A 23,063-nucleotide genomic window follows, 5' to 3' on the forward strand; every position below is an offset into this window, starting at 1 on the left:
CCGGCCTCCCCACTGTTGGCTCTGCGGGATGCTGGGATGCACAAACCCCAACACATCGCAGCCACAAGCAGTCCCCATTGTGGGGACATTCCTTGGGGTTCCCCCACTCCCCTGGGGCTGCCTTCTGAGCCCGTTGCCCTGCTTGCAGCAAAGATGCTTATGGGAGAAGGGTCCATGACTACTGAAGGTTGCTCCTTTAATCACGTTAATGCAGGGGTATTTTTTCTAGATTATTTTAAAATTATCTTCTGACCCGGAGGGACTCAGGCTGCGCTGCGGCCTGGCATGTGGGGGGAGCGGGAGGCAGACGGACATGCTGCCACTACGGCAGCAGCAGCACCGGGCGGGCGGTGGGGCTTCCAGCTGCCACCAGCACACCCTAAAAATGCCCCCCTGGTCCTCAAAGCTGCCAACAAAAGGAGGAGGGGTAGTTGAGAAATCCTCTTTCACCTTAATCACTTTATAATCGTCATTTTTCCTACTCCCAAAGTCGGGAAATTCTGAATTTCATTTTTAATTGATCTGACACAATCATATATATATATATATCTATACACACACTATTTTTTTTTTTCTTGCTGGGCCCATTCGATAAATCTCTGGCTGGATGCGAGTGCCGGGACTGGGGGCAGCGCTGGGGGCGGCTCCCCGGCGTGGGGGGGTCTAGCATCCCCCTCCGCACCCTCAGCATCCCCTTGCCCTTGAGCGCACCGGCGGGACCGGGGCTGACCGGGAGCCGCTTTCCGTCCCCAACCTCGTTACCAAACAAGAGGTGGGGGGAAAAAAAGGCAAAAAAAAGCAGACAAATAAAGCAGAGAGGCGGGAGGGGGGTGGGAGGAGGGAGCGAAGGGGTTAAAGGCAGCGCTGCAGCCGGCGGAGGGAGCGGAGCCGCAGCGGAGCTGGATGGAGTCGATAAGTACCGGCGCCCGGCAGGGGCTCCGGGCAGAACCGAGCGGCAGCCGGCGGGTCGGGCTCCCCGCAGCCCGGCCGGTATGAGCGGAGCCCCGGCGGCACCGCGGGGACCCGGCGGGGGCTGAGCCGCGCGGAGCGGCCCCCCCGGCCCCGCCGCTCCCGGGGGCGGCCGGCGCATGGAGCGGCGGCGGCCGGGCCGGCCTGGGAGAGCGGCCGGGGCGGGTAAGGAGCGGGCGGCGGGGGGATCGGGGGGATCCGCCGCCAAGTTGGGCTGTAGGGAAGGGGCATCCGCGCTGGGGGCGGTTACAAACAGGGGGGAATGAATTAAAAAAAGCGCAACACAGCGCATGGCGGGGCGGCGGGAGCTCCCAGGCCGGGTGGGGGGACCCCGACGGCGGCACCGAGCGAGGGTGGCGGTCGGTTCGGTTCGGAGGAGCGGGGAGAGCTCGGCGGCTCCCCAGGGGTTAAGGATGCTCGGCGGGAGTTGTTGGGGATTCTCGCTTGGGTAGGGATTTTTCGCTCTATTCTGCTGCTTGCCAAAGGGTTTCGTGCTTCAGAGCGGGAGACGAGCAGGGAGAGAGCTCGCCCTCCTCCTCCTCCTCCCGAGACTTTGTGCAGGAACATCCTCGGCAAGAGAAATGGGGAGCGATGCTAATCCTTCCAAGTACACCTCCCCTACTTGTTTTCTTCTTTCGATACCTATGCTGACAACTTATTGGAATATTTTAATATGAAGTTAGAAGAAATGTGTGCAGGAAAAGCAGAGACAGTCGGAGAGCTGCATGAAGGTTACCTTGAGCTGAGCATTATAAACCATTTCTTCTGTGAAGGCAGGATTAAATAAAGTTTCTCAGCAATTTGGAGCTGGGAAGCACAGTCTGGCAGTGGGGGCCAAGCCCCCAGCCCCAGGGTGTCCTCCCCAGCCTGGCCCTGGCCCATCTGCACCTTCGAACCCTGTGAGTGCTGCAACCTTCCCCTCTCCAGGGATTTGTGCCGGGTTATTCTTGATAATGGGCTTGGGTCCAGGTATGGCTCACTCCTGCCCAAATGTCACCCCGGCTTTGGGGTTCCCAATGTGCAGAGTCCTGGCAGCACTTGGGCTGGGGGAGACTTTGCTGAGCCAGCAGCTGGATGGGATCCAGCTGTGCCTCCTTAGGGACACCCCTGCCTTCCTCCCGTCCTCCTCCTCGCCCGGTTCAGAGCAGCTCTGTGTGAGCGTGCATCCCCTCTGGTGTGCGTCTCAGCTCGCTAAGTCTTATTGAAAACCGTAACTGGATTTTGCAGACTGGGCATGAAATACCTAGAGCATAATATGTATTACAACTCATTAGGTTAAGCCCATTCAGTGCTGTCTGAATGAAGTTAAATCACCTTTTTCACAGGGTTTAAGTGTGGAAAGGGTGTCACAGGTGAGGGTAGCACAAAGGGGGAGAGGGAGCACACACCCCGCAGCGGTCCGGGGAGTATTCCTTAGTGTCATCAAGACCTATCCCAAATACCGCTGTGTGTCACCACCGACACAAATCTGACACTCCATCTCCCAATGGAGGTCTCGTTCTGGCCTTGCAAGGAAAAATAGTGGAAATAATGGGGAAATAGTCTTCTCAGTATTGCAGGTGGGGATGGGGCTGATGCTGGCAGCAGGGATGCTCAGGGAGGGAGGCTGGGGGCCAGCAAAGGAAACCCAGGTGCCAGCAGATGGGATAAAGCTGATGGGGAGAGTCAGATAACACATGTTGTGGGGATTGTGGGGTAATTAAAATAATAATTATAATGCAAGAACACAGGGTGCATGTCAGCAGCTGGGATGGGGGTACTGGGTGCAAGGGCTGCAGCATCTCTGCTGTGCTGGCTCAGTTAAATCATCTCCCCAGTTCCCCAGCATCCTCCGCCTGCCTAAATCTCTGGAATACATGGCTATTTCCTCCCCTGCCGTCAGCATCGTGGCGTGTGCTTTTTAAATGATTCATGGCTTAAATAATTTTTCTTTTTTGAGGTATTTTCACATTTGCTTGGGGAATTCATCCTACAAGAGACTGGAACAGGCTTTGATGTAATTGCATGCAGAGAAACAGAGTACAAAGCACAAACCCCCCATTTTGGTTCTGGTTGGGCCATTGTAAAGCAAAATACATGGGGAAGCAAGTGGAACCCTGCGAACTTCTGCATGCTGGAGGGGTGGGAATACCTGGAAATCAGCAGCCTGAAGGCAACTGCATTTCTGCACCCCAGCTTGGATTTGGTTTGGGGATCCCCTTGCCTGCCCCACAGCATATCCTGCCAATGGCTGCGGGGTCGGGGTGGGGATGAGCATCCCCTGGGTGGGGGCCTGGGGTGTTTGTGGGAATTCACAGACCTGGACAGCTCAACAGCAAATGTTGTAGTATTTAAAAATCGGTCTAAAGTTGCTTAAATCAACTTGATTAAATAAAATAGCCCTTCTCTGGATAGCACTGGCTGGTCATTCTTGGTGCGTTGAAATAACCCAGGGCAGGATCCAGCCCATTACCCCGGGGTTTATTTATAACTAACTCAGGCCTTGCAGAAATGGTGCTGGTGCATGGCGGGTTTTCATTGTCTAGAGAGTATAGGGAGTGCTAATAGGAGGCTGTCCAATTAACATGGCCCCGTTTAACTGTGGATCTTGCCTTTTACAGGCGTTAATCAATTAGTCTGGGGCAGACTCATCCCTCCAGAGGGAAGGATCTGTGACACCTCCCAAGCTCAGTGCTTTGTGCCCAGCTGGGCTTGTGGCTTTGGCTTCTCCTTGCCCTGGTCAAGTGCTGAGACCATTGGTAAATCTTCTCCAGAATATTTAAAAATCAGGTTTTGCCCATAAGCGAGCTTTAACCCTTCCATTGATTCCCAGTGAGGGAAGAAGATTTACAAACCCTCCAACATGCTTGGAAATCCTGCACAGAAATCTATCAGCAGATGGGCAGGTCCTGCTCTGGATTTACAAATCAGGCCAATAAATCCTGAATAAGAGGTTTTTCTTTTGCATATCTTGGTGGTTTGGCCTACAGAAGGGATTTAAAAGCTCCCCAGGGAAGCATGTGCCTAAGGAACATCTCAGCACAGAGGAAGAGGTACCGACCCTGGGGTGAGTTGTGTCCCCGCACAGGGACAGAGCAACCACCACTCGCTGTGACACCCCAAATCTGCTGAGCTGGCTGTTTTTAGGCACACATGAACCTTTCCTGTCCACCTCTTCCAGCGGAGGGGATGCACAGACATGTTTCTCAGCAGAGTTAAGGCAGGGAGCAGCTGAATAAATAAACTTTGCTTTGATTTAAAGGCAGGTGAGTGCTTGACTGGCCCTGGGAGAGGCATGTGGTGGGTGCTGAGTGCTCAAGGGGAGATGTGACACATCAGGTTGTCCTGCTGCAATGGAAACCTCGTGGTTTTTTTTTTTGTTTGTTTGTTTGTTTGTTTTTTAACGTCCCATTTTAGCTGGGTTTTGTTCCCGGCAGTTATGGTATTTAAATTCAGTGTGATGTGTCTCATTTGCTGCTTCTGTTTCAAAGAGTGAGAAAGGGCAAAAATCCATTTTCATGGAGCCAAAGATGATGGTGGGTTGACCTGGGAGCTCAAGTTGCCCAAATTCTGCCTGGGCAGCAAAGCCAAGCTCCTGCTGCAGTGAACTCCTGGGGATGGAGGCTGAAAGGTTTGGGAGGTGCCAGCACTGGTGTCCCTGGGTGTTTATGCTGGTGTCACTGGTTGGTGCTTGTGCTGGGGAGGCACAAGGGTGTGAAGCCATGTGAGCTGCTCTGCAGTGACAGAAGTCACCCATTGCCAGCACCCTGCGAAGCTGAGGGTGGGGATGGAGGAACACGAGGCTTTCTGAGAAGGCATGTGGTCCCCTTATCAGAGCAGGTGACTTTTGGGTGACAGCAGGTCTAGGGAGCACTCCAGGCACTGCATCCTGCACACCTCTGTTTTCTAGGTCTCAGCAGAAGTGTTTTTGGGGGAAGCTGTGCTGTGCTCCCAGGAGAGTGGGTGAGCACCCAGGGGTGCTCAGCAGGGTGCAGGACCGAGGTGGGTGCCTGTCCCACAGGACAGCAGTCCCGGCACGTTGCCCTGCTGTGGTCATTAGACTCCATCCCATCCCACTGTATTTTAAAGGCCTATTCTTTCCCTGTCCCTCTGATAAGAAATGCTAATGATGTGATGAAATTGGATAGTTTGGTCGCCTTCTCCTCCTAATGGAACTCTTGTGCTCATTAATTTGCTGTTTTTAATGGGTTGATTGTTCTCCTGTGCTGAGGGAACCACGTGAGCCCCTTAGTGTGTTTTGCCGTGGTTGGATGTGAGGTGGTGCTTGAAGGCAACTGAACCTTGGTGCTCAATAATTGCAGAGCAATTTGGAGACAAGACCCAAATGTATAATTTATTGGTGCTTTGTTCATCCCAGTCACAGAGATGCTCACGCCACACAGTGGAGCCTCCTCGGGACCTGTGCCCACCTCCCCGTGCAATGGCTCTGCTTGGGGGGGAAGATAAATCTTGCAAATTAATGAAGATTTCCTTGGCCCCGTAATTGTAGAGCCCCAAATGCACGGGGCAGAGCTCCCCTGCTTTCTGCCGGCTGCAGCGACAGAGGGAGGTGGTCCAGGCATGGAGGGATGGTCAGCGGGCATCCCGCTGCCAGGACGAGGATTTCAGCTCTTGGCAGGAGCGTGGCAATGGAGGTAGGCAAGGAACCAGTCCCCCTTTTTCCCCCCATCCTAGCTGCCTGCTTGTAACAGTGCAAAGTGCCCGGGAACAGTTTTCCTGTCAGCCTTTGTACCCGGCTGCCCACAGCAGCCCATGAAAGCCCAGTTTTGCATCACTGCCTGTTGCACAGCACTGGCTGGTTAATGTCCCTGTTGGCATCATTGATTTGGCTGGTAAAGTGTGTCACTGCTGTCCTCCAGCCACGCCACAGGCTGGGCTGGCACTGCTCCGCTCCTGAACCCCTGGCAGGAGCTGCACCAGGGGTGCAGGCGTTGGGGGGTGCAAGTGTTAGGGGTGCGATGCAACCCCTGGGGGACACTCGCCGTTGCAAGCTGCAGTGGGGACAGGGACCCACAGGATCCTGCTGAGGTGGCTGGTCCATCCACCCGATGTTGGCTTCATCCACACAGCATGGGGAGGGCTGGGGGTGCACAGAGCAGTGTGGTGGGGTGCTGTCAGCATCCCCCATCCTGAATGGCCACCAGCAGGGTGGGACCCCCTGGTTAACCCTCCCAGTCAGCCCCAATGTCCCGATCCTCTGTCGACATGGTGAACATCAGTGCTGGCTCTATTTGCTGCACCCGCTGTTTGTAAACCATAGCCGGCGAGGGAGCTGTAAGCTGAGCACATTATCTCCTCCAGACAATTAGCAGAAGCATTAATGGAATATATGCAAATGTGCAGTAATTGACCTGCGACTCTGCAGTTCATGATGGAGAAGGATGAGCTCCAGATGGCTTAATGATAGTAATTTAAGCCTCCTCTTTATATGCTGTGCTTCCTTGCCGTAGCCTGGCAGGACTAAGCCCTGGCAGGGAGGAGCATGGGTGGCAGTGAGGACACCCGGGACCAGGGACAACCCTGGAGCCATCCCGTTTGCATCCCAGCAGTGTCACAAACCGCCCCATATTCAGCCTCTAGGGGTTGGACCATTCCCCGAGCTGTGCCACCTTCATCCTGCCATGGAGGTGTTTGCAGATGCAAAAGCTCAAAGAGCAAGCAGTCTCCTTGCTCAGCTGCTACTCAGAGTTTACTCAGCCTTCACTCAGGCTGTGTGGGCACCAAGTGTGGCTAGGGAGGGGGTGGTTTGGGGGCGCTCAAGGGGCTCGTGACCCCCCAGTGATCTGCCCCCCACACCGTGCTCAGCTCTGATCTCCACAAAGGTTCACCTGGCAGAGCCAGAGGTATTTGAATAACCACTCTGGGAACCCAAATTAATATATTTATGTATAATTCATGCCATATGTTCCACCAATATTTTTTATTTAATCAACTGAAGACAGATGGCAGGAACATAGAGGCCATTAAACTAATGGCACTTTGTCTTTCCATTTATTTTCATCTCCTTTCCTAAAATAAGACAGGTCTGTGACAGCCAGCACACCCTGGGCACAGGGCCGTCCCTGTCACCTCTGGCATGCTGGCAGGGTGCGGTGGCAGTGACATTTCCCACTGTGAAGGTGGAGCTCGCCACACAAACCGGTGTGGCTTTGTCCTGGGCACCACATCGACATCTCCCTCCTGTCCTGCATCCTTGCGCTGGGGGGACACAGAATGGCCCCTCCACAGGGCTGGGAGGTGATGGGGAGTCTGGGCATCCCCCTGGCCACGCAGGGGGACAGGGACCACAATCTGCCCACAGCCCGGGATGCTTTCCTGAGCATGCCTCTCTCTTTGACTTACAGGTGGAGATTTCTTGCCCTGGGAGTGAGATGAATGGGGTTTCATCAAACAAAGGGTCCCAGGCAGCATTTCAGGCTCCAAGACGCGTCCAGGGACTTTTCATTCTTTGTCTGAAAGGCGGCCGGTGTCGTTGCCATTAGAGAGATGCCTGCGAGAGCCAGGGCCGCCGAGCGAGCGAGAGGAGCTGCGTCAGCTCATCGGCTTTCAAATCACCTTCAAACCCTCCCATTCCTTAACATGATCCCTCCAGCAGCCCGGGCTCCGGGGCACAGCCGGGGGGCTTTGCCAGGAGGAGAATAAACCGGGGACAGCGGCAACAGCCATCGCTGGAGAAACCTCCCGTGCACAGTGGGTGGTACCCCAAAATCCACCCCTGCTGCCTTATCCAGCCCTCCTGGACTTCAATAGGGTCAGACAACAGCTTTGCACAGCCTCACTCTGCAGCCCTCGCTGTGATTTTGGGGCATCCATCTGCTCCCCCAGGAGCCACCTCCAGCCTGGGGGGGCAAACTCCCTGGGAGCACCCCTGGGGCCGGCGAGCAGCTCCCCCGCGGCGCCGGCTGCCGCGGAAGGGATGAAGACGCTATGGCCAAATTATTGGTAAAACTCCAGCGGTATTTTCGGCGCAAACCCGTGCGTTTCTTCACACTGCTGGCTCTGTACCTGGCGGCAGGCAGTTTGGTTTTCCTGCACTCGGGCTTTGCCGGGGAGTCTACGGTGACAGGGACCCAGCGTGCCCCCAGGGAGGGACCGGGGCTGCCCTACCTGGGGGTGATGCAGCTGAGCCGCGGGTTCAAGGCTGCGGCAACAATGCCGGAGGGGGGACGGCGACACGGTCCCTGGTTCAAAAGCACCTCCAAGGAACCGGTGGAGAGGGGTAAAGCCGGAGACCACAGCAGCAGCCGGAGCTGGGCGCTCAGGGGCAGGAGCGGCCGCGAGAAGGAAGAGGACAGAGGTAAGGGCTGGGGACACACGGGGCTGGGGGGATCCATCCTCTTGGCCGCTCCTGGGGAAGCCTCATGCACCAGGGCAGTGGTCTCTGAGCTGGTTTGGTTGTGCATCCCTGCCAGGAACAAGTTTCTGAGCACGTGCTCCTATTAGATGTGAATTTATTTATTTATGAGCCACGTGCATGTGCTACTCCAGTGCTAGGATTTTCTTCCTGTGCCCCAACGTGCTGACCCGGGCATCCCCTGGGGTGCAGCACCCTGCTTCGGGGACCACTGGTCCAGAGGATGTTCCCAGAAAAAATCTTCTCCCTCCTTCCACTCCTTCCTCTCCAGCTGCCGATAATCCACTTTTATTTTTCCATTTTCCCTCTTTCCCACTTGCGCACCATCACACTCTGGGTTACACCTTGCTGGGACAGGTGTTTTTGGGGGTGCCAGCTGGGGAGAGGCTGCACCCCATCTTCATCCCATCCTTTGGCTGTGCCATGGGCCAAATTCTGCGTTAAATTTTGGCCCCAATGAACTTTAAAAACAGATTTGTGGCCTGTTTTCTGTTTACTGGTACGTTCAGGCAGGAGCTGGCAGAGATTGCTGAGCAGGCAGGGCTGGGGTTTGACTTTTCAAGTCGGGAGATCCCAGCCTGAGGTGTGCGGTGTGTTGTCAGGTGGGACTGTTATTAATGAACAAGGATAACCGAATGTAGTAATTCTTATTGATTTTTAAAATGTCATCTATTTATCCTGAAGGCAGCTGCGTGCAGACAGACTCACACGCTTACCCTGAATTTGGGTGGCAGCGAGCTGCCCATCAGGGCTTTTGCATCACCCCAGTCATTACTCAGCTCGTCGCCTCCCTCTCTGGCACTCACAAGCACCCAGTGCCAGCAGATCTCCCCCAAACACACTGTGTGTCCCCGCTGTGCTGGCTCTGCTGCCCCCCAGTAAAGGAGGTTGAGGTTGGATCTTGGGAACAGTTTCTTCCCCAAAGGTCTGTCAGGCATTGGAACAGGCTGCCCAGGGCAGTGCTGGAGTCACCATCCGTGGAGGGGTTGGACAGATGTGGTTCTCAGGGACATGGGTTAGTGCCAGGGATGGGTTAACGGTTGGACTCTGATCTTGAGCCTGTGCCCCAAAGCCGGGCTTTTCTAGGAGCTGCCCACAGGGCTCGGCTCCTGTGGTTCTCTGAGCATCCTCCTGGGTGGAACAGGGGGTGTGTGGCTTGGAGAGAAGCAGGAAACCCCCACCCCATGACAAGCTGGAGGTTTCAGGGGGTCATGATGCTGAGCCAGGCTTGGTCTCCCAGGCCTTGGTCCCCTTAGGCTACCACAGGTCAACGCCCACCCTTGCTCTGGGCAAGACGCACAATCCAGGGTTGGACTGGTGAGGAAAAATGGCTTGTGGTGCTTATGGGAGACTAAAATGAGATGAAAATGGAGTTTTCCCATTGTGCCCCCTGACAGAGGGCTCTCTGGGAGCATTTCAGAGGTGCATGTGGCCGAGTTGCTCCATTAATGTGAACTGACATTTAGTGAATCCTCACCAGATGGCTGACGAGCCCAAGCTGTCGCTCACCATACTAACCCCAAGCAGTCGCTCCTGTCCCTGGCCATATGCCCCGTGTCCCCCATCATTAACCTCTGCCGGTGCCACTGTGCCTGGCCCTGGTGGGGACTGTGAGGGACAGGATGCTGGTCTTAGACATCAGTGCTTTTAGCTGTTCCTAGGTGCTCTGCAAATATTGTCTTTCCCCTTTTTAATCTTAATCTCATGCAGGAAGGCTTGATATGGGCAGTGGTTAATGTCAGAGCATCTCTGCATCTCCCAGGCAGGATGGTGCAGAGAAATTCTCCAGCCTGATCAGTTCCCTGAGCTGGCATGCCCATGGGGCTGGCAGAGCCTTGGAGACAGGTGCTGACATCCCCCTTGCTCCCCTGCTCCTCCTGGGCTGGCTGGAAGGAGCAGGCAAGTTTTAATGATAGTGGTAATTAAGCAGGGAATGGTTTAACAAGGTGGCTGTGGAGGCTCTGCCATGTGAAATCACTCGACAGGGAATCCCGCTCCTAAAATCAACTCTGGTTTAGCTAGCATGGTGTGTGGCTCTGGCTCGCTGGGGCAACGTGGCTTCCTCCTCTTCTCTCTCCTGATCCTCTGATAACCCCGGTTTCAGGCCAGTGCTGCAGCTTTACAAGGCACAGCTCGAGGGCAGCCCCATCTGCCAGGGAACGGCTTCGTCTGCTCTGCATGCCTGTGCAAAGGTGCATCTCTTGCCTTAAATGTGGGGGCATTTTGGGGAGCAACGAGTGCCACATTTGTCTCTGGTCCTTTGCTGGACATCTCCAGCTGTTGTCAGTTGTAGCTGGACCCCACTGTGTCACACGAGCAAGTGATACCATGAAAAAAAAGGGACACAGCCAAAGATGTCCCTGTACCCACTCTCGCTCCTCCTTCACTTCTTGTCCTCGTCTCTCCCTAATTATTCTGGTTGCCTTTCTAATAAGTTGCAGCACGCAGATGATGGAAGTGATGGATTGAAGGTGACACACATCAGTCACCAGCTCTGTGCAAACAACTGGAGTCATGCCACGCTGCTTAGATCTGTCCTGGCCCAAACGAGCTGACCTGCTGAAACCTGCTCAGTGCTGTGGAAATACCACGTTGTGCTGCGAGTAATTGGGAGCGAGGAGTTATGACTCTGGGGGTTAAAGTTATCAGGTGTATTTATTTCTTTCAATCTTCCTCTTCCTCCAGGCTGGCTGGAGAAGCCAGTTTGCAACGCTGGTGGGGAAGGTGGGAGTCTGTGTGTGGGGCACACCAGGCAGTGGGGTCTGCAGGACATTGGGTTCAGTGACCCCCAACAGATGCAAAATCCAAGCAGGAGGTGAGAAGTGTTATCCCATGGCAGGGTTTGGTATTGGAGTAGCACATGTGGGGATGCTTTGCTGTTAGAGGGATAATTTGGTGTGTGATGAAGACATGGAGATGAAAGGAGACACAGGGTGAAAACAAGACCCGCAGCTGACACGGAGCATTGCAACGGATGCACGGGCAAGGAGGTGGCTGCTTGTTTTCAGATTATTGGGAAAGGCTCCATTTGTCAAATAAATGATTTCACCGTAACTATTTATTCAGCTCTATGCCCTGTCTACCAGCATCTTCATTTGCACAGGCATGGGCCTTTACTTTGCCAAGTGTTAGTGCTTGGCAAATATCCCCCACCTCGATGACTGGGATGGGAAAAATGAGCTGCTGGCTGAAGAAAATTTGTTTTAAAATGTATTTCTCCATCCTGCCCACCCCTGTGCTCCTGATGGTGCAGAGTAAAGGGGATGGGTTATTTTACCACATAACTCGTCTCTTTTTGGAGCCACTTTGCTCAGTTTTGAGGCCGGTGGGAAGGAAGACGAGAAGCCTCGGTACAAAGCAACAGCATCCTTGCTCTCCAGAGAGGGTGTTTCTGGGCTTTGCCTTTCCTCGCAGCATTTGCAGGGATGCGTTATACCCAGACATGAGCTCCTAAATCAAGTGAACAAACATTGCTGCACATCCCTATTTAGGGAAAAGTCAAAAGAGGGGGTGAGAACTCAGTGTGCTCACCCCGACTGGTTCTCACCCCCTCTCCTCTTCCCCACAGCGAGATATATCGGCTGCTACGTGGACAACACTCGCCGGCGCACGCTGCGCGGTGTGTCCTTCTTCGACTACAAGAAGATGACAGTCTTCCGTTGCCAGGACAACTGTGCCGAACGGTAGGGCGGGAGATGAGCACCGCATCTCCATCAACTCCTGTACCGCATCTCCATCAATTCCCGCTCAACATCAGCGTTCCTCTGCTGTCACGGTTCCCTGCCCTGGCTGCCCCCCTCCCCTCCCCTTCCTTTCTTCTCTTATCTTTATGCCATTTTGAATTTTTTTTATTGTTTGTTTGTTTTTTAATTCACTGGTGTTTACCAGGACCCCATTTTCCTCCCCCTGAAAAAGGTTGGGGGGGATGATGATGGACTCCATCCTCATATGGGGCAAGGGGCTGTAAGGGCTCTGATTCAGTGCTGGGGAGTAGGAATAGGATGGAAAGAATAAAGTAGACTAGAGGGTGTCTGGAAAAGATGGACCAAACATGTTACAACGACACAAAAATTTCCGAACGCTTTAATGAGATATCAGGTTTTAGTAGCCTTTTTGTAAATGCTTTTTGTTCCCTCCACCTGCTGTTTGGACTGTAAGAGTTTCATTCATGGGCGGTTTGTGGTTGCAGAGATACCGTGATTTCAAAGTGGGTCTGTCTTTTTGAAACGCCCAGTGTTTTCAGTTGGAGAGGACCTACAATGATTCCCTAGTCCAGCAATGCACCCTTGGGTGCTGTGCTGCTCCCAGCACTGGGGATGTTCCTGCAAACACCCCTGGAGCCAGGTGGTGCCCGGGGATGTGCTGACCACCCTATCTCCCTCTCCCCAGGGGTTACCTCTATGCGGGACTGGAATTTGGCGCCGAGTGTTACTGTGGGCACAAGATCCAAGCGTCGAACGCCAGCGAGTCCGAGTGCAACATGGAGTGCAAGGGGGAGCGGAGCAACACCTGCGGGGGGGTCAACCGCCTGTCCATCTACCGCCTGGAGCTGGCCCAGGAGTCAGCCAGGAGGTGTAAGTTAGTAGCATTGATGTCCTGACTCGGCCTCGAAGTGGGGGGACCCCTCGTGGTGCCGGTGGGAGGGAGTCCCAATGTCCCTGTGCTGTGTGAACCAGGTGGTGGCTTTGTGGGGTTCAGGTCTGTGTCTGGGGTGGTTTTTCTCATACAAACCATGGGGATCCACTCAAGATCATCGAGGCCAATCATAAACCAACACTGGCACAAAACCCTGTCCCTAAGAATCTCATCTCTGTGCTTGTTCAACCCCTCCAGGGATGCTGGAGGGTGATGAGAGCTGGAGAAAAGTGGCTGCTGTGCTGATGAGCAGCTGGAGGAAGCAATGGGCATGGAGACATGTGGGCACGCAGAGACTCTTGTTCCTGGGCCTGGGGTGCACAGGGTGTAGCAGCATCATTTTTGGGGTGCAGCCCCTTGGGGCTGGGTCAGCATTGCTCCCAGCACCCCTGTGATCCCTCTGTCCCTCGCAGATGGCAGTGCGATATTTCGGGGGTGCTTCCGCCAGCCAGACAATGTCTCCATCGCCCTGCCCGTCAGCCGGCTCATGCTGAACATGTCGGTGGACAAATGTGTGGACTTCTGCACCGAGAAGGTACCAGGGGGCTGGAGGGCGCAGGTTGAAAGCTTAATCATGTAAATTGACACCAGAAAGGGTCACACTGGGTAAATTTCAGTCTGATTTAGTGTAATAATTCTGTGTATCCAAACTATAAAGGCTCAAATTGATTGTGTCATCAGGCAGGGGAAAGGCTGGCAGTGGGCATTGCTGGAGTATTTATTAATTAAAATTAGGTAAATTATTAGAGTAAAAGAAAGAGCTGCAGGTGGGGACAGTCCTGACAGTCCTGTCCTCCCTTCATGGCCTCCCCGGTAGAGGACAGGGGGGAATAAACCATCACATCACTTAAATACAAGCAGCTGCTCCATCGCTGGCTCCTCTTTCCTATTGCTCGGTGTGTAAATAACCAGAGCCCCTCGATTAACCTGGTGCTGACACAGCCTGGCAGTAAATCGCTGAACAGGCCTCATAACTCTGTGCTTTGAAATGCCGGCAAGTCCTCCATGGGGCTGTGTGATGGCTCTTAGTGACCTCGGTGTGGGTGACAAACTCACAAATGACATGCCGCAGCTCTGCCGGGAGCACCAGTGCCTGGTTGCTTTGCTGCCCGAGCCTGCAGGTGGCTTGGCCATGCCATGGGAAAGTCAGGGTGCAGGGGGTTTTGGGTGTCTGCAATGGGCTGCTTGGGTGGCCAGTTTGAAGGATGCTGCAACCAGCTGGAAGAATGCTGTGACAAATTCAAAGGCTGCTGCAGCCAGCTTGAAGGATGCCGTAATAGCTTGAAGGATGCTGCAAACCACCCTGCACCGCACAGTGGGGCTGGGAGGGCGAGAATGGGTACGGGGGGGAAAAGAAGGGTCTGCAGTGGGGACTGGACCTGGTGCCACCAGCCCCCGCTCCCTCCCTTCCCCTATCCCTGCAGGAGTACCCACTGTCGGCTCTGGCCGGGACCTCCTGCCGCTGCGGCTTCCCCACCACGCTCTTCACCCTGCACGAGCGCGAGGACGAGCAGCTCTGTGCCCAGAAATGCGCCGGCGAGGAGTTCGAGAGCTGCGGCACCACTGAGTATCTCCTCGTCTACCAGACCCAAGTTCAAGGTGAGGCAGCGCCGGGCTGGCCCTGCCTGCTGCGGGCAGGGGATGGGCAGGGACCGCTCCAGCCCCTGCCTGGGCACACCAGCAGAAAGTGAGCATGAGATGGACCGTCTATTTGGCTCTCATTAAAAATCACCATTTATTTTAAATTCCCGGGAAGTCAATCCTCCCCTGCACAAACAGCTTTAATTACTGCCTGGTTCAGCGCAGGAGAGAGCAGTTTGCTCTCTGCCTCTTGTCGGAACCGGGATATCTCTGTTGGAAGTGGGTTATCTCTGTAGGAAGCAAGATATCTCTAGGAAAACTCTGTTACCCTGATGTGTCGGGGCTGCTCTCCCCGCAGACAACCGCTGCATGGACAGGAGGTTCCTCCCAAGCCGGGCCAAGCAGCTGGTGGCCCTGGCCAGCTTCCCCGGCGCCGGCAACACCTGGGCACGCCACCTCATCGAGCTGGCCACCGGCTTCTACACCGGCAGCTACTACTTCGATGGGTCTCTCTACAACAAAGGTGAGAGGGGAGGCTCATCGCTGAGGGTGCACCAGTCCCACCGAAGCTGGAAGAAGGTCCTAGTGTCACCCTTTGGATTTGCAAGAGGGGACAGCAGTGCTGGGTACCACCGATGCTGCTCCCTGGGATGGTTTGGGCTGGATGTGTCCTGGTCCAAAGCGAATCAAAGGGACCTGACATGGCATATGTCCTGCCCAGAACCTCCCTGTGCTACATACCAGCCTTGGCAAGGACCAGTTTGGGGTAGAACTGGGGTTTCACTATTATGCCGTTGGTTTTTAACCCACCATGGCAGTTAGAATTTTCTAGAGGAGGGACCAGAGCAACTCTGACTCTGGCAAACAAGGCAATTCCTGCCTTTTTTGCCCCTCAAGAAAGAATGATGGGTTTTTTTGATCAGATTTCCCCAGGAGCTGGTGTTTGTGGACACTCTCATCCTGGGATGCATAAAGTGAGAAGCAAATAAAGTCACAGCTGCGGGGTAAGGAGGACTTGTGCAGAATTTGGGAGCACACAGTGCTGGTGACACCGGTATCCTGAAGGACAAATGTCCCCACGTGGATCCTGAGTAACTGCAGATAAAGACAGTGACATGTCAGGGCAGCTGAGGAACATTGACCCCCTGTTCAGTCCCCATGCCCACAACCCACCCTCTCATTGACTCATAACTCAGACAAATAAACGATTTCCATCTGGGAGATGGATGTAAATTCTACCACAAGCCCCAGCTGTAGCTTGCTTTTATTATTTTTATTAACATCAGCACCAGCCAGTTCTCAGACACCTGCTTGCTGTTTCCTGGCAGGGTTCAAGGGCGAGAGGGACCACTGGCGCAGCGGGAGGACGATTTGCATCAAAACCCATGAGAGTGGCCAGAAGGAGATTGAATCCTTTGATGCTGCCATCCTGCTCATCCGCAACCCCTACAAGGCTCTGATGGCCGAGTTCAACCGCAAATATGGGGGTCACATCGGCTTTGCCGCCCATGCGCACTGGAAGGGCAAAGGTAGGCTGGGGGGCTCAGTTACTGGAGCTGTAAAACTGGTGTTAAAGCCCATCAAAGCCTGAGCCTGGTCTCTGTGGGAGAGCCTTGGCTGTGCCACCACTTTGGGGTCCCTGTGTCCATCTCCTGGCATGATCCACAGCATTGCCTGGCATAGCCACGGGCTCCTGTGTGGATGGGATGGGAATGGGATGGAGAAGCGGAGATGCTTGGCTGTTGGGTGCTGTGTTGGGTCGCAAGGGCTGCAGGTGCAGGAGGACAGACCCAGCTGATGCGCAGGGCAGTGCCTGTGATGTCCCCTGTCCCTTTGTCACCTTTTCACTGGCAGCAATGGCAGCTACAGCCCAACCCAAGGGACATTTGTAGGGATAGGTGTTATTTTTGTGCTCCCAGACACCACCTTTCCTATGCACAGGAGTGTTGTGGAGGCTCGTTAATTATCGCAATTTAGAAATTGCTGTTGTGGCATTGACTTCATTGGAAAGAGTTAAAATATTTAGCTTGATTGAACATCTGCTACCCTTAATTCCGAGTTTATTTAAGGGGAGCTTTTGCTATAGTTGCTGTTATATGCCTGGATTTCGTTGTCACCATGTGCTTGCGTTGCCAGAGGCACCTCAACCCCACTCTCCCCATGGTCCCATCCCATAAAACCAGGGAACAGAAATGTCCCACTGCCTCCTCAGTGGCTTTTCTTCCTTGGGGGGGACGTTGCCCTCACCACAGTGGAGTATGAGCATCTTGCTATAGTTTTTATCCACATCTGCATCATCCCAAAGGAGAGCTGCAAATTGCAGATACAGCCAGGATGGGGCGGCAGGATGAACCCCTCACTGGAGCCTGAAAACCAGCCCAGAAGAACCTTCCTGAGTCCCTGCACCCCCCCCGGGCTGTCCCAAACCTCGTGTCCCCACAGGGACAGGGTACAGACAGACAGGACCCTTCCCTGCACCCTGGCACAGTCTGATTTGGACACATATCAAAAAACACCCTCAAATTCTTTCCAAAGGATGTATGGTGTAATTAGCTGCTGGGTTAATTTTCAGGTTAATTACCCTTGAAACAACTTGCCCAGAAAGATGGAGATTTTCCAAGGCTGGGGGGTTGCTGAGGGCTGTTGGTTTGGCACAGGGGGGTGGCTGGACAACCCCCCAGTTCGCTGACTCCCCATGAAGAGTGAACGCTCAATGAGGATGGTTCATTTGTGCCACGTCTGCAGTTAGCACTGGGGTGCAGGGTTAAATAAATCATCTAGAGGACAAAATAAAGTGATAAAAGGTGAGTAAGGGTGAGAAGGCATGGGGCTTCCATGGCCAGCCTACCCTGCAGAAATCCCCTTGCTCTCCGCAGCCCAGCTCTCCAAACTGTTTCCTTCTCCCAGGAGCTAATGTGGGGGGAAAAGGAAAAAGTGAGGCACCCTCTCGCCAGGCTCGCCCACAGCTGCCGGTGCTGGGAGGGATTTTCCTTCCCCGCATTTCCCAGCCCTCGTGGAGCCCACAGAGGACACGGCCGCCGTGAAACCTCCACTTGGTTCCGTGACATTAATTTTACAATATCCCTGGAGCGGCTCCAAAGCAAAGTTTTATGTGATATGATTACACAAGGTGAATTGTCCTGTATCTGTTTAATGAAACAGATACTGTGTTTAACGATTCTTTGGGGAATTAAATAGAGTTAAGCTATTAATCAGGCATCAGTTTCTGGGGGAGGATGAGAGGAAGAGGCAGATACCCAAAGCTTTTATGCTTTATGAGATGGAGGTATAGGGCACTGCCAGGAGAGTTGTGGCTTGTTATTGATGTTTCATTATCCCTTTTATCACCTGATTTATATGGGAGGATGAATTAGTGAGAAGGATAATTTGGGGACAGACTTTTCAGCAGGACCTGTTGTGATAGGACAAGGGGTGATGGTTTTAAACTAAAGGAGGGAGATTCAGGCTGGACATGAGGATGAAATTGTTGCCCCTGAGGGTGGTGAGAGCCTGGCCCAGGTTGGCCAGAGAGGTGGTGGATGAACCATCCCTGGAGACATCCCAGGCCAGGCTGGACGGGGCTCTGAGCAACGTGAGCTGGTGAAGATGTCCCTGCTCATGGCATGAACTGGATGAGCTTTGAAGGTCTTTTCAATCCAAAAGATTCCGTGATTCTGTGATAACTGAAAGATTTGGTCAAAAGTTTGGATTCAATAATCTTGAGTGTCTCTTCCAACCAAAATGATTCTATGATTTCAGCAGGGAGCTCAGGCTTCTGGAATGAGAGATGGGGGATGCAGGAGGACATGGGGAGACACCCACTAATGGTGTCCTCTGCTCCTTCCAGAGTGGCCAGAGTTTGTGGCTAACTACGCACCCTGGTGGGCAACCCACACGCTGGACTGGCTGCGCTACGGCAAGAAGGTGCTGGTGGTGCATTTCGAGGACCTGAAGCAGGACCTCTTTGTGCAGCTGCAGCGCATGGTGGGGCTGCTGGGCATCACCGCCTGCCAGGACAGGCTGCTCTGCGTCGAGGGACAGAAGGATGGCAACTTCAAGCGATCGGGCTTGAGGAAATTGGAATATGATCCATACACTCCTGAGATGCGGAAGATGATCAGCGGCTACATCAAAACGGTGGATGCGGCTCTGAAACTCCGAAATCTGTCAGGGGTGCCGGACGATTATTACCCAAGATGATGATGATGATGATGGCGGGGGGGACTTGACCCTGCGTGGCGAGGAAAGGCTCGGTCTGCCCGGCCTCTACCTCTTTCCACCCAGTGGGTGGCTTTTCTTTTAATTCTCCATCTGCTGCTATTAGCTGTTAATTAACTCCCTGCATGAGCATAGAGTGGTCCCCAGCCAGCGCTGAGCTTGCTTGGCTGATGCCAAAGTGGATCCCAGGGGATGTGGGTGCCTTCATTCCCCCCGCTATGGGGTTCCTGCTCTGTCCCACTCCCATTTCGGCTGCCACAGCCTCCCACCTTGGCAATGGGCATGGGTGTCCCTAACATCCCCTTGCTCCATGCCCAGCCCTGGGGGAGCTGCCTGAACCCCATGGAGCCCATTGCCCTTCCCAAGGAAGGAGAGACCCTGGGGGGGTTGGCACCACATGGATGATGCCCCCTTGGATCCTGCTTGGGGTGATGGAAAACAAGAGGGGTGTGCAGGGGACAGCGGTGCCTCCCAATAAGGTGGCCATGTCCCAGTGCCCAAATCCTGCCTGTGGGACCCCCACCTCAGCCCACCCTCTCCTCCCAACAAGCAAGTGAAGCCAAAGCATCTCCCAGAGCCTTGGGAAAACGCTGTTTGCTACGTTGGCTTTGTGCAGAGCTGCATGTGTCCCCAGCTGTCCTCACCCTGTGTCACCTCCCCGCCCGTCCCGGCTTTGCCACAAACGAGCTCTCTCTCCTTCTCCCATCCCGCGTGTCCCTTTTGGATGTAGGTGCAAAAGCCATATATTGTACGCAGCCTTTTCTAGAGTTTAGGTATTTAATGATTGGCTTGGGACTCTTGATCTTGCTAGAAATGACATGTGCAGGTCGGAATCTAGAGACACCCCTCAATCTATATTCAAAGAGAGAGAAGAAAACTCTGCGGAGAAAAAGTAGAATTTAAATAAAATATATTTTTCTAATGTGCATGCGGAGCAGACACGGGCAGTGATGCTGGGGGACTCCGAGTTCCTGTTTCTTTGCACGGAAGTGGGCGAATGTGTTTTTGAGGAGCAGATGCCCTGTTTTTAACTCTTCCCTTGACAAGTGCTGGAGGTTTTCTAGGAAAGCGGGTGAGCCCCATCCCAGCAGCGGGAATGGAGCTGACCCCGGCTCCTTCGCTCGCAGCAGCCCGGGGGCTGCCTACCTCGGTCACAACAAATCCTCAGGTTAATCCAGCTATTAAAGGAGAGATTTTGTTGTTATTCTGCTTTCCTGTGTGTTTGTGGGGCCACCCGAGCAGCCCAAGAACCCACACCCACCCCTGGGAGGTGGGACTGACATGGGCAGCTCCTCTCACCCACCTTCAATCACAGTAATGTGATTAAATGCAGCCAAAGTGGCTTCTTCATGGGAGTTTTATTAAGTGTACTCTGTCCTTACAGGCAGGTTTATTCCGGGGTTGTGGGGGAGCGGGGAGATTTACTGTGGGTTTTATTCCCATTGCCTCCTGTCCATCCTTGGCTCTGGAGCAAGAGCCAGCTCAGGGCAATTTATTTCTTTTCTCTTATCTGGAGATGGTGAAATCCCTATGTTTTTTTTTTAATAGCATTGGGTATGATTTGTTCTGACAGGCACCATCTGAGGAAGGGGCAGCATTCCCTTCCACCCTCTGGAAGTCATTAAACTCAAAAAGCCAATTAATCTCCAAGCTAAAGAAATTAAAAGAAGACATCACATGCAGCCAACATGGTCCTGGGCTGCAACTTGTAAGGTGGGAGGGGAAGAGGCTGCCCCCAGCATGGGGACCTCCAGCCCAAGGTCAGCCTACCTTATAGATATATATATATATATATATATATATATATATATCTTTTTTTTTTTTTTTCTATGGCTTTGAGATCACCAAAGCTTAGTGCTTTTATTTCCCTGCAATTGTGTTGTGGTTTGTTTTTTGGGTTTTTTTCAATGAAATGGAGCAATTGGAAGTCATTACCTCCCCATAAGCGTGTGCTGCACATCTGGCTTCCGAGGGTTCATGCCTTCTCCTCGAACCCGGCTAACACAGGAGCAGCGTTTGCCATCCTGCCAGCAGCCGCTCACTTCGCACACACCGCTGAGCCACAAACAGACGCTGCAGCTTTATTTTTATTTTATATTTTATTTTTATATATTTTAATTTTCTTTTTTTTTTTTTTTGGTGGGGTTTTAAAAAATTATTTATTAAATGCCAGGCTTTTTTTTTTTTTTTTAAACTTCATGAGACTGGCATGCAATAATAAAAATTTATATTGCCCCTGGAAAGAGACGCCAAGCATCCTTTCCGCATCATTTTCACGTACAAAGCTCTTGACATGCAATAGCAGCCCTGCTCGGCTGCCTCCGTGATGCCATTAGCCCGGCTCATTGGAGAGCAGGGCAGGCAACACTCAGCTTTTCCACAATTATTTTTAAAAGCAGCAAATCTTTCCGCTTGACTCAGGCTCAGTGAGCACCCCGGGGCGGGAGCAGCCAGCTCAGTGTGGGGCTGGGGGTGACCCTGAGCCTCCGCCCCAGCTTTCTGCACTAAAAATCATTTATTTTCTGCAATTTCTCACCCCGGGAACATTTTCCTGCCTCCCCCAGCAGCTGCAGAATCATCCTCCTGGGCTGGATGGGTTCCTCATGTGTTGCCTTGACAACAGCCTCTGCACCAAAACTCCCTGTATTCTCCCCAGTTCCACGGGGGTTTTGGACTCAGCAGGTGGTGAAGATGATGATGCTGGAGAGCAGCTCGGGCTGGGGGTCCCTGCCCTGTCAAAGGGCGCAGATGCCCCTTTGGGGTGAATTCAGAGGATTCTGGGCAATGACCTCCCCCAGAGATGTAACTGATGCTCAGCGCAGGGAAGGGGCTCCCCCTCCTCCCCAGTTAAATCACACATCAATTCCTGCTGCTGTTTACGAGAGAGGGAAATTACCCACCTCAGCAGCAGCATCCAGAAGCTGCGGCAGCGGTTTCACAAAAGCTCTATAATGAAGGGAAGTGCGAGTTATAAATCTGAGCCGTGGTTATATTCATACCCTAAAATAAAAAGCAGTGTGTTTATTTATCAACTTTAAAATTTTCTATAAAATTTACAGTTGACAATCTGCCTGAATGCAGTGGAGGTAAATTAAACGTGGCTCCAACCCACCTGGCATCAAGGAAAGGGAAAGAGTAACATGTTTATTACTTTTTTCCTTAATTCCAAATAAAGGGAGTGATTTATCAGTGAAGGAAAGCAGAGCTTTATCTCAGGGCCATGACAGCTAATTGAAAAAGAACAGTCATTAAGGACAGTAATGTGTTCCGCAGAAATTATTTTGGTATATTCGGGAGTAATTTCCCAATTGCTCATATGAAATGAGATCCAGCCCCACGTTCTGGGGCCCTGTGAGCAGCTCCCGCCGAGCCCCTTCCCCGGATGCTAATTACACTTCATTTTTGCACGTTGGCCGTGGTGTCATTAGCCCCCTGCTGGTTTTAATCAAGAAGCCAGTGTCAATTAATCGCTAAGGACGTCTCCCAGCTGAGCGGCAAGTCCATCGCTCCCTGCAGGAGTCAGGGGACTGCGGTCAGTGGGGCAGCTCCGAGGACCCAAAATTTAATATATTGGACCTTCACATCACTGTAGGGAACTGCAGCCAACACAGTCTGGTAAGCTTCTTCCCCCATATGAACAAAATCTCTAGTGCTGCAAAAAGAAAGCTCAAAGGAGGCAGCTTCGCATGCCGGGGTATACCTGGAGTATTTGGGCAATATCAGAGGAACTGAGGCAATACTGAGTTGCATTTCTTTGCTATGCTGCTGAAAAGAAAGAAAGAAAATCTGGCTAAGAGGCTCGTGCGCGCTGAGCGGTTCTGCTGCTGAAGTGTTATGATGAATATTTCTGTTTCTGTTTTGTATAGATGCATTTTTAATGCGCCCCGTTTGATCTGTTTGCTGCCTGCCTTGCTGAGCGACGTGGGAACAGCAATCGCCGATATTCCCCAGGGAATCTCCCTCAATACCTGGCAGGTTACAGGGTCCAGCAGGTGAAACCTGAGAGATTTTTCCCTCTTCTTCCCCATTCTCACCCCAGCACTGGGGATCAGAAAAACACCCTAGGACACCGCTTACTGGGAGCCTTCCCGCTCCACACCATGAGCTTAAGCATGTACTGGGGGTATTTGTATGTAAAACAGGGGGTTTTTTGTTAAATAGGCAAACAGCTACCAAGACAAGCTCAAATATTAGGTTTCCCAAGCTGTCATTATAATGATGATTTAACCCACGGTTGTGTACCAAGTCATCACTTCAGGGTTTGTTTTTTTTTTTGGAAAGCTCTTTGGAGTGATAATAGCCAAGC

At 52.9% G+C, this 23,063-nt stretch overlaps 1 protein-coding gene across 1 annotated transcript; it reads left to right on the forward strand.

Moving 5' to 3' along the window:
- Positions 1-862: 862 nt before the first annotated feature.
- On the forward strand, positions 863-19,961 carry WSCD2 (WSC domain containing 2). The gene is made up of 9 exons (XM_065033540.1): positions 863-1,134; positions 7,314-8,266; positions 11,892-12,006; positions 12,713-12,897; positions 13,372-13,493; positions 14,383-14,557; positions 14,898-15,062; positions 15,868-16,068; positions 18,387-19,961. The coding sequence occupies exons 2-9, from the start codon at positions 7,897-7,899 to the stop codon at positions 18,737-18,739; spliced, it is 1,686 nt and encodes a 561-aa protein (XP_064889612.1). The 5' UTR covers positions 863-1,134; positions 7,314-7,896; the 3' UTR covers positions 18,740-19,961.
- The last annotated feature ends 3,102 nt before the right edge of the window (positions 19,962-23,063 follow it).

This window comes from Columba livia, chromosome 17 (genome assembly GCF_036013475.1).
Source record: "Columba livia isolate bColLiv1 breed racing homer chromosome 17, bColLiv1.pat.W.v2, whole genome shotgun sequence".
NCBI classification, from domain to species: Eukaryota; Metazoa; Chordata; class Aves; order Columbiformes; family Columbidae; genus Columba; species Columba livia.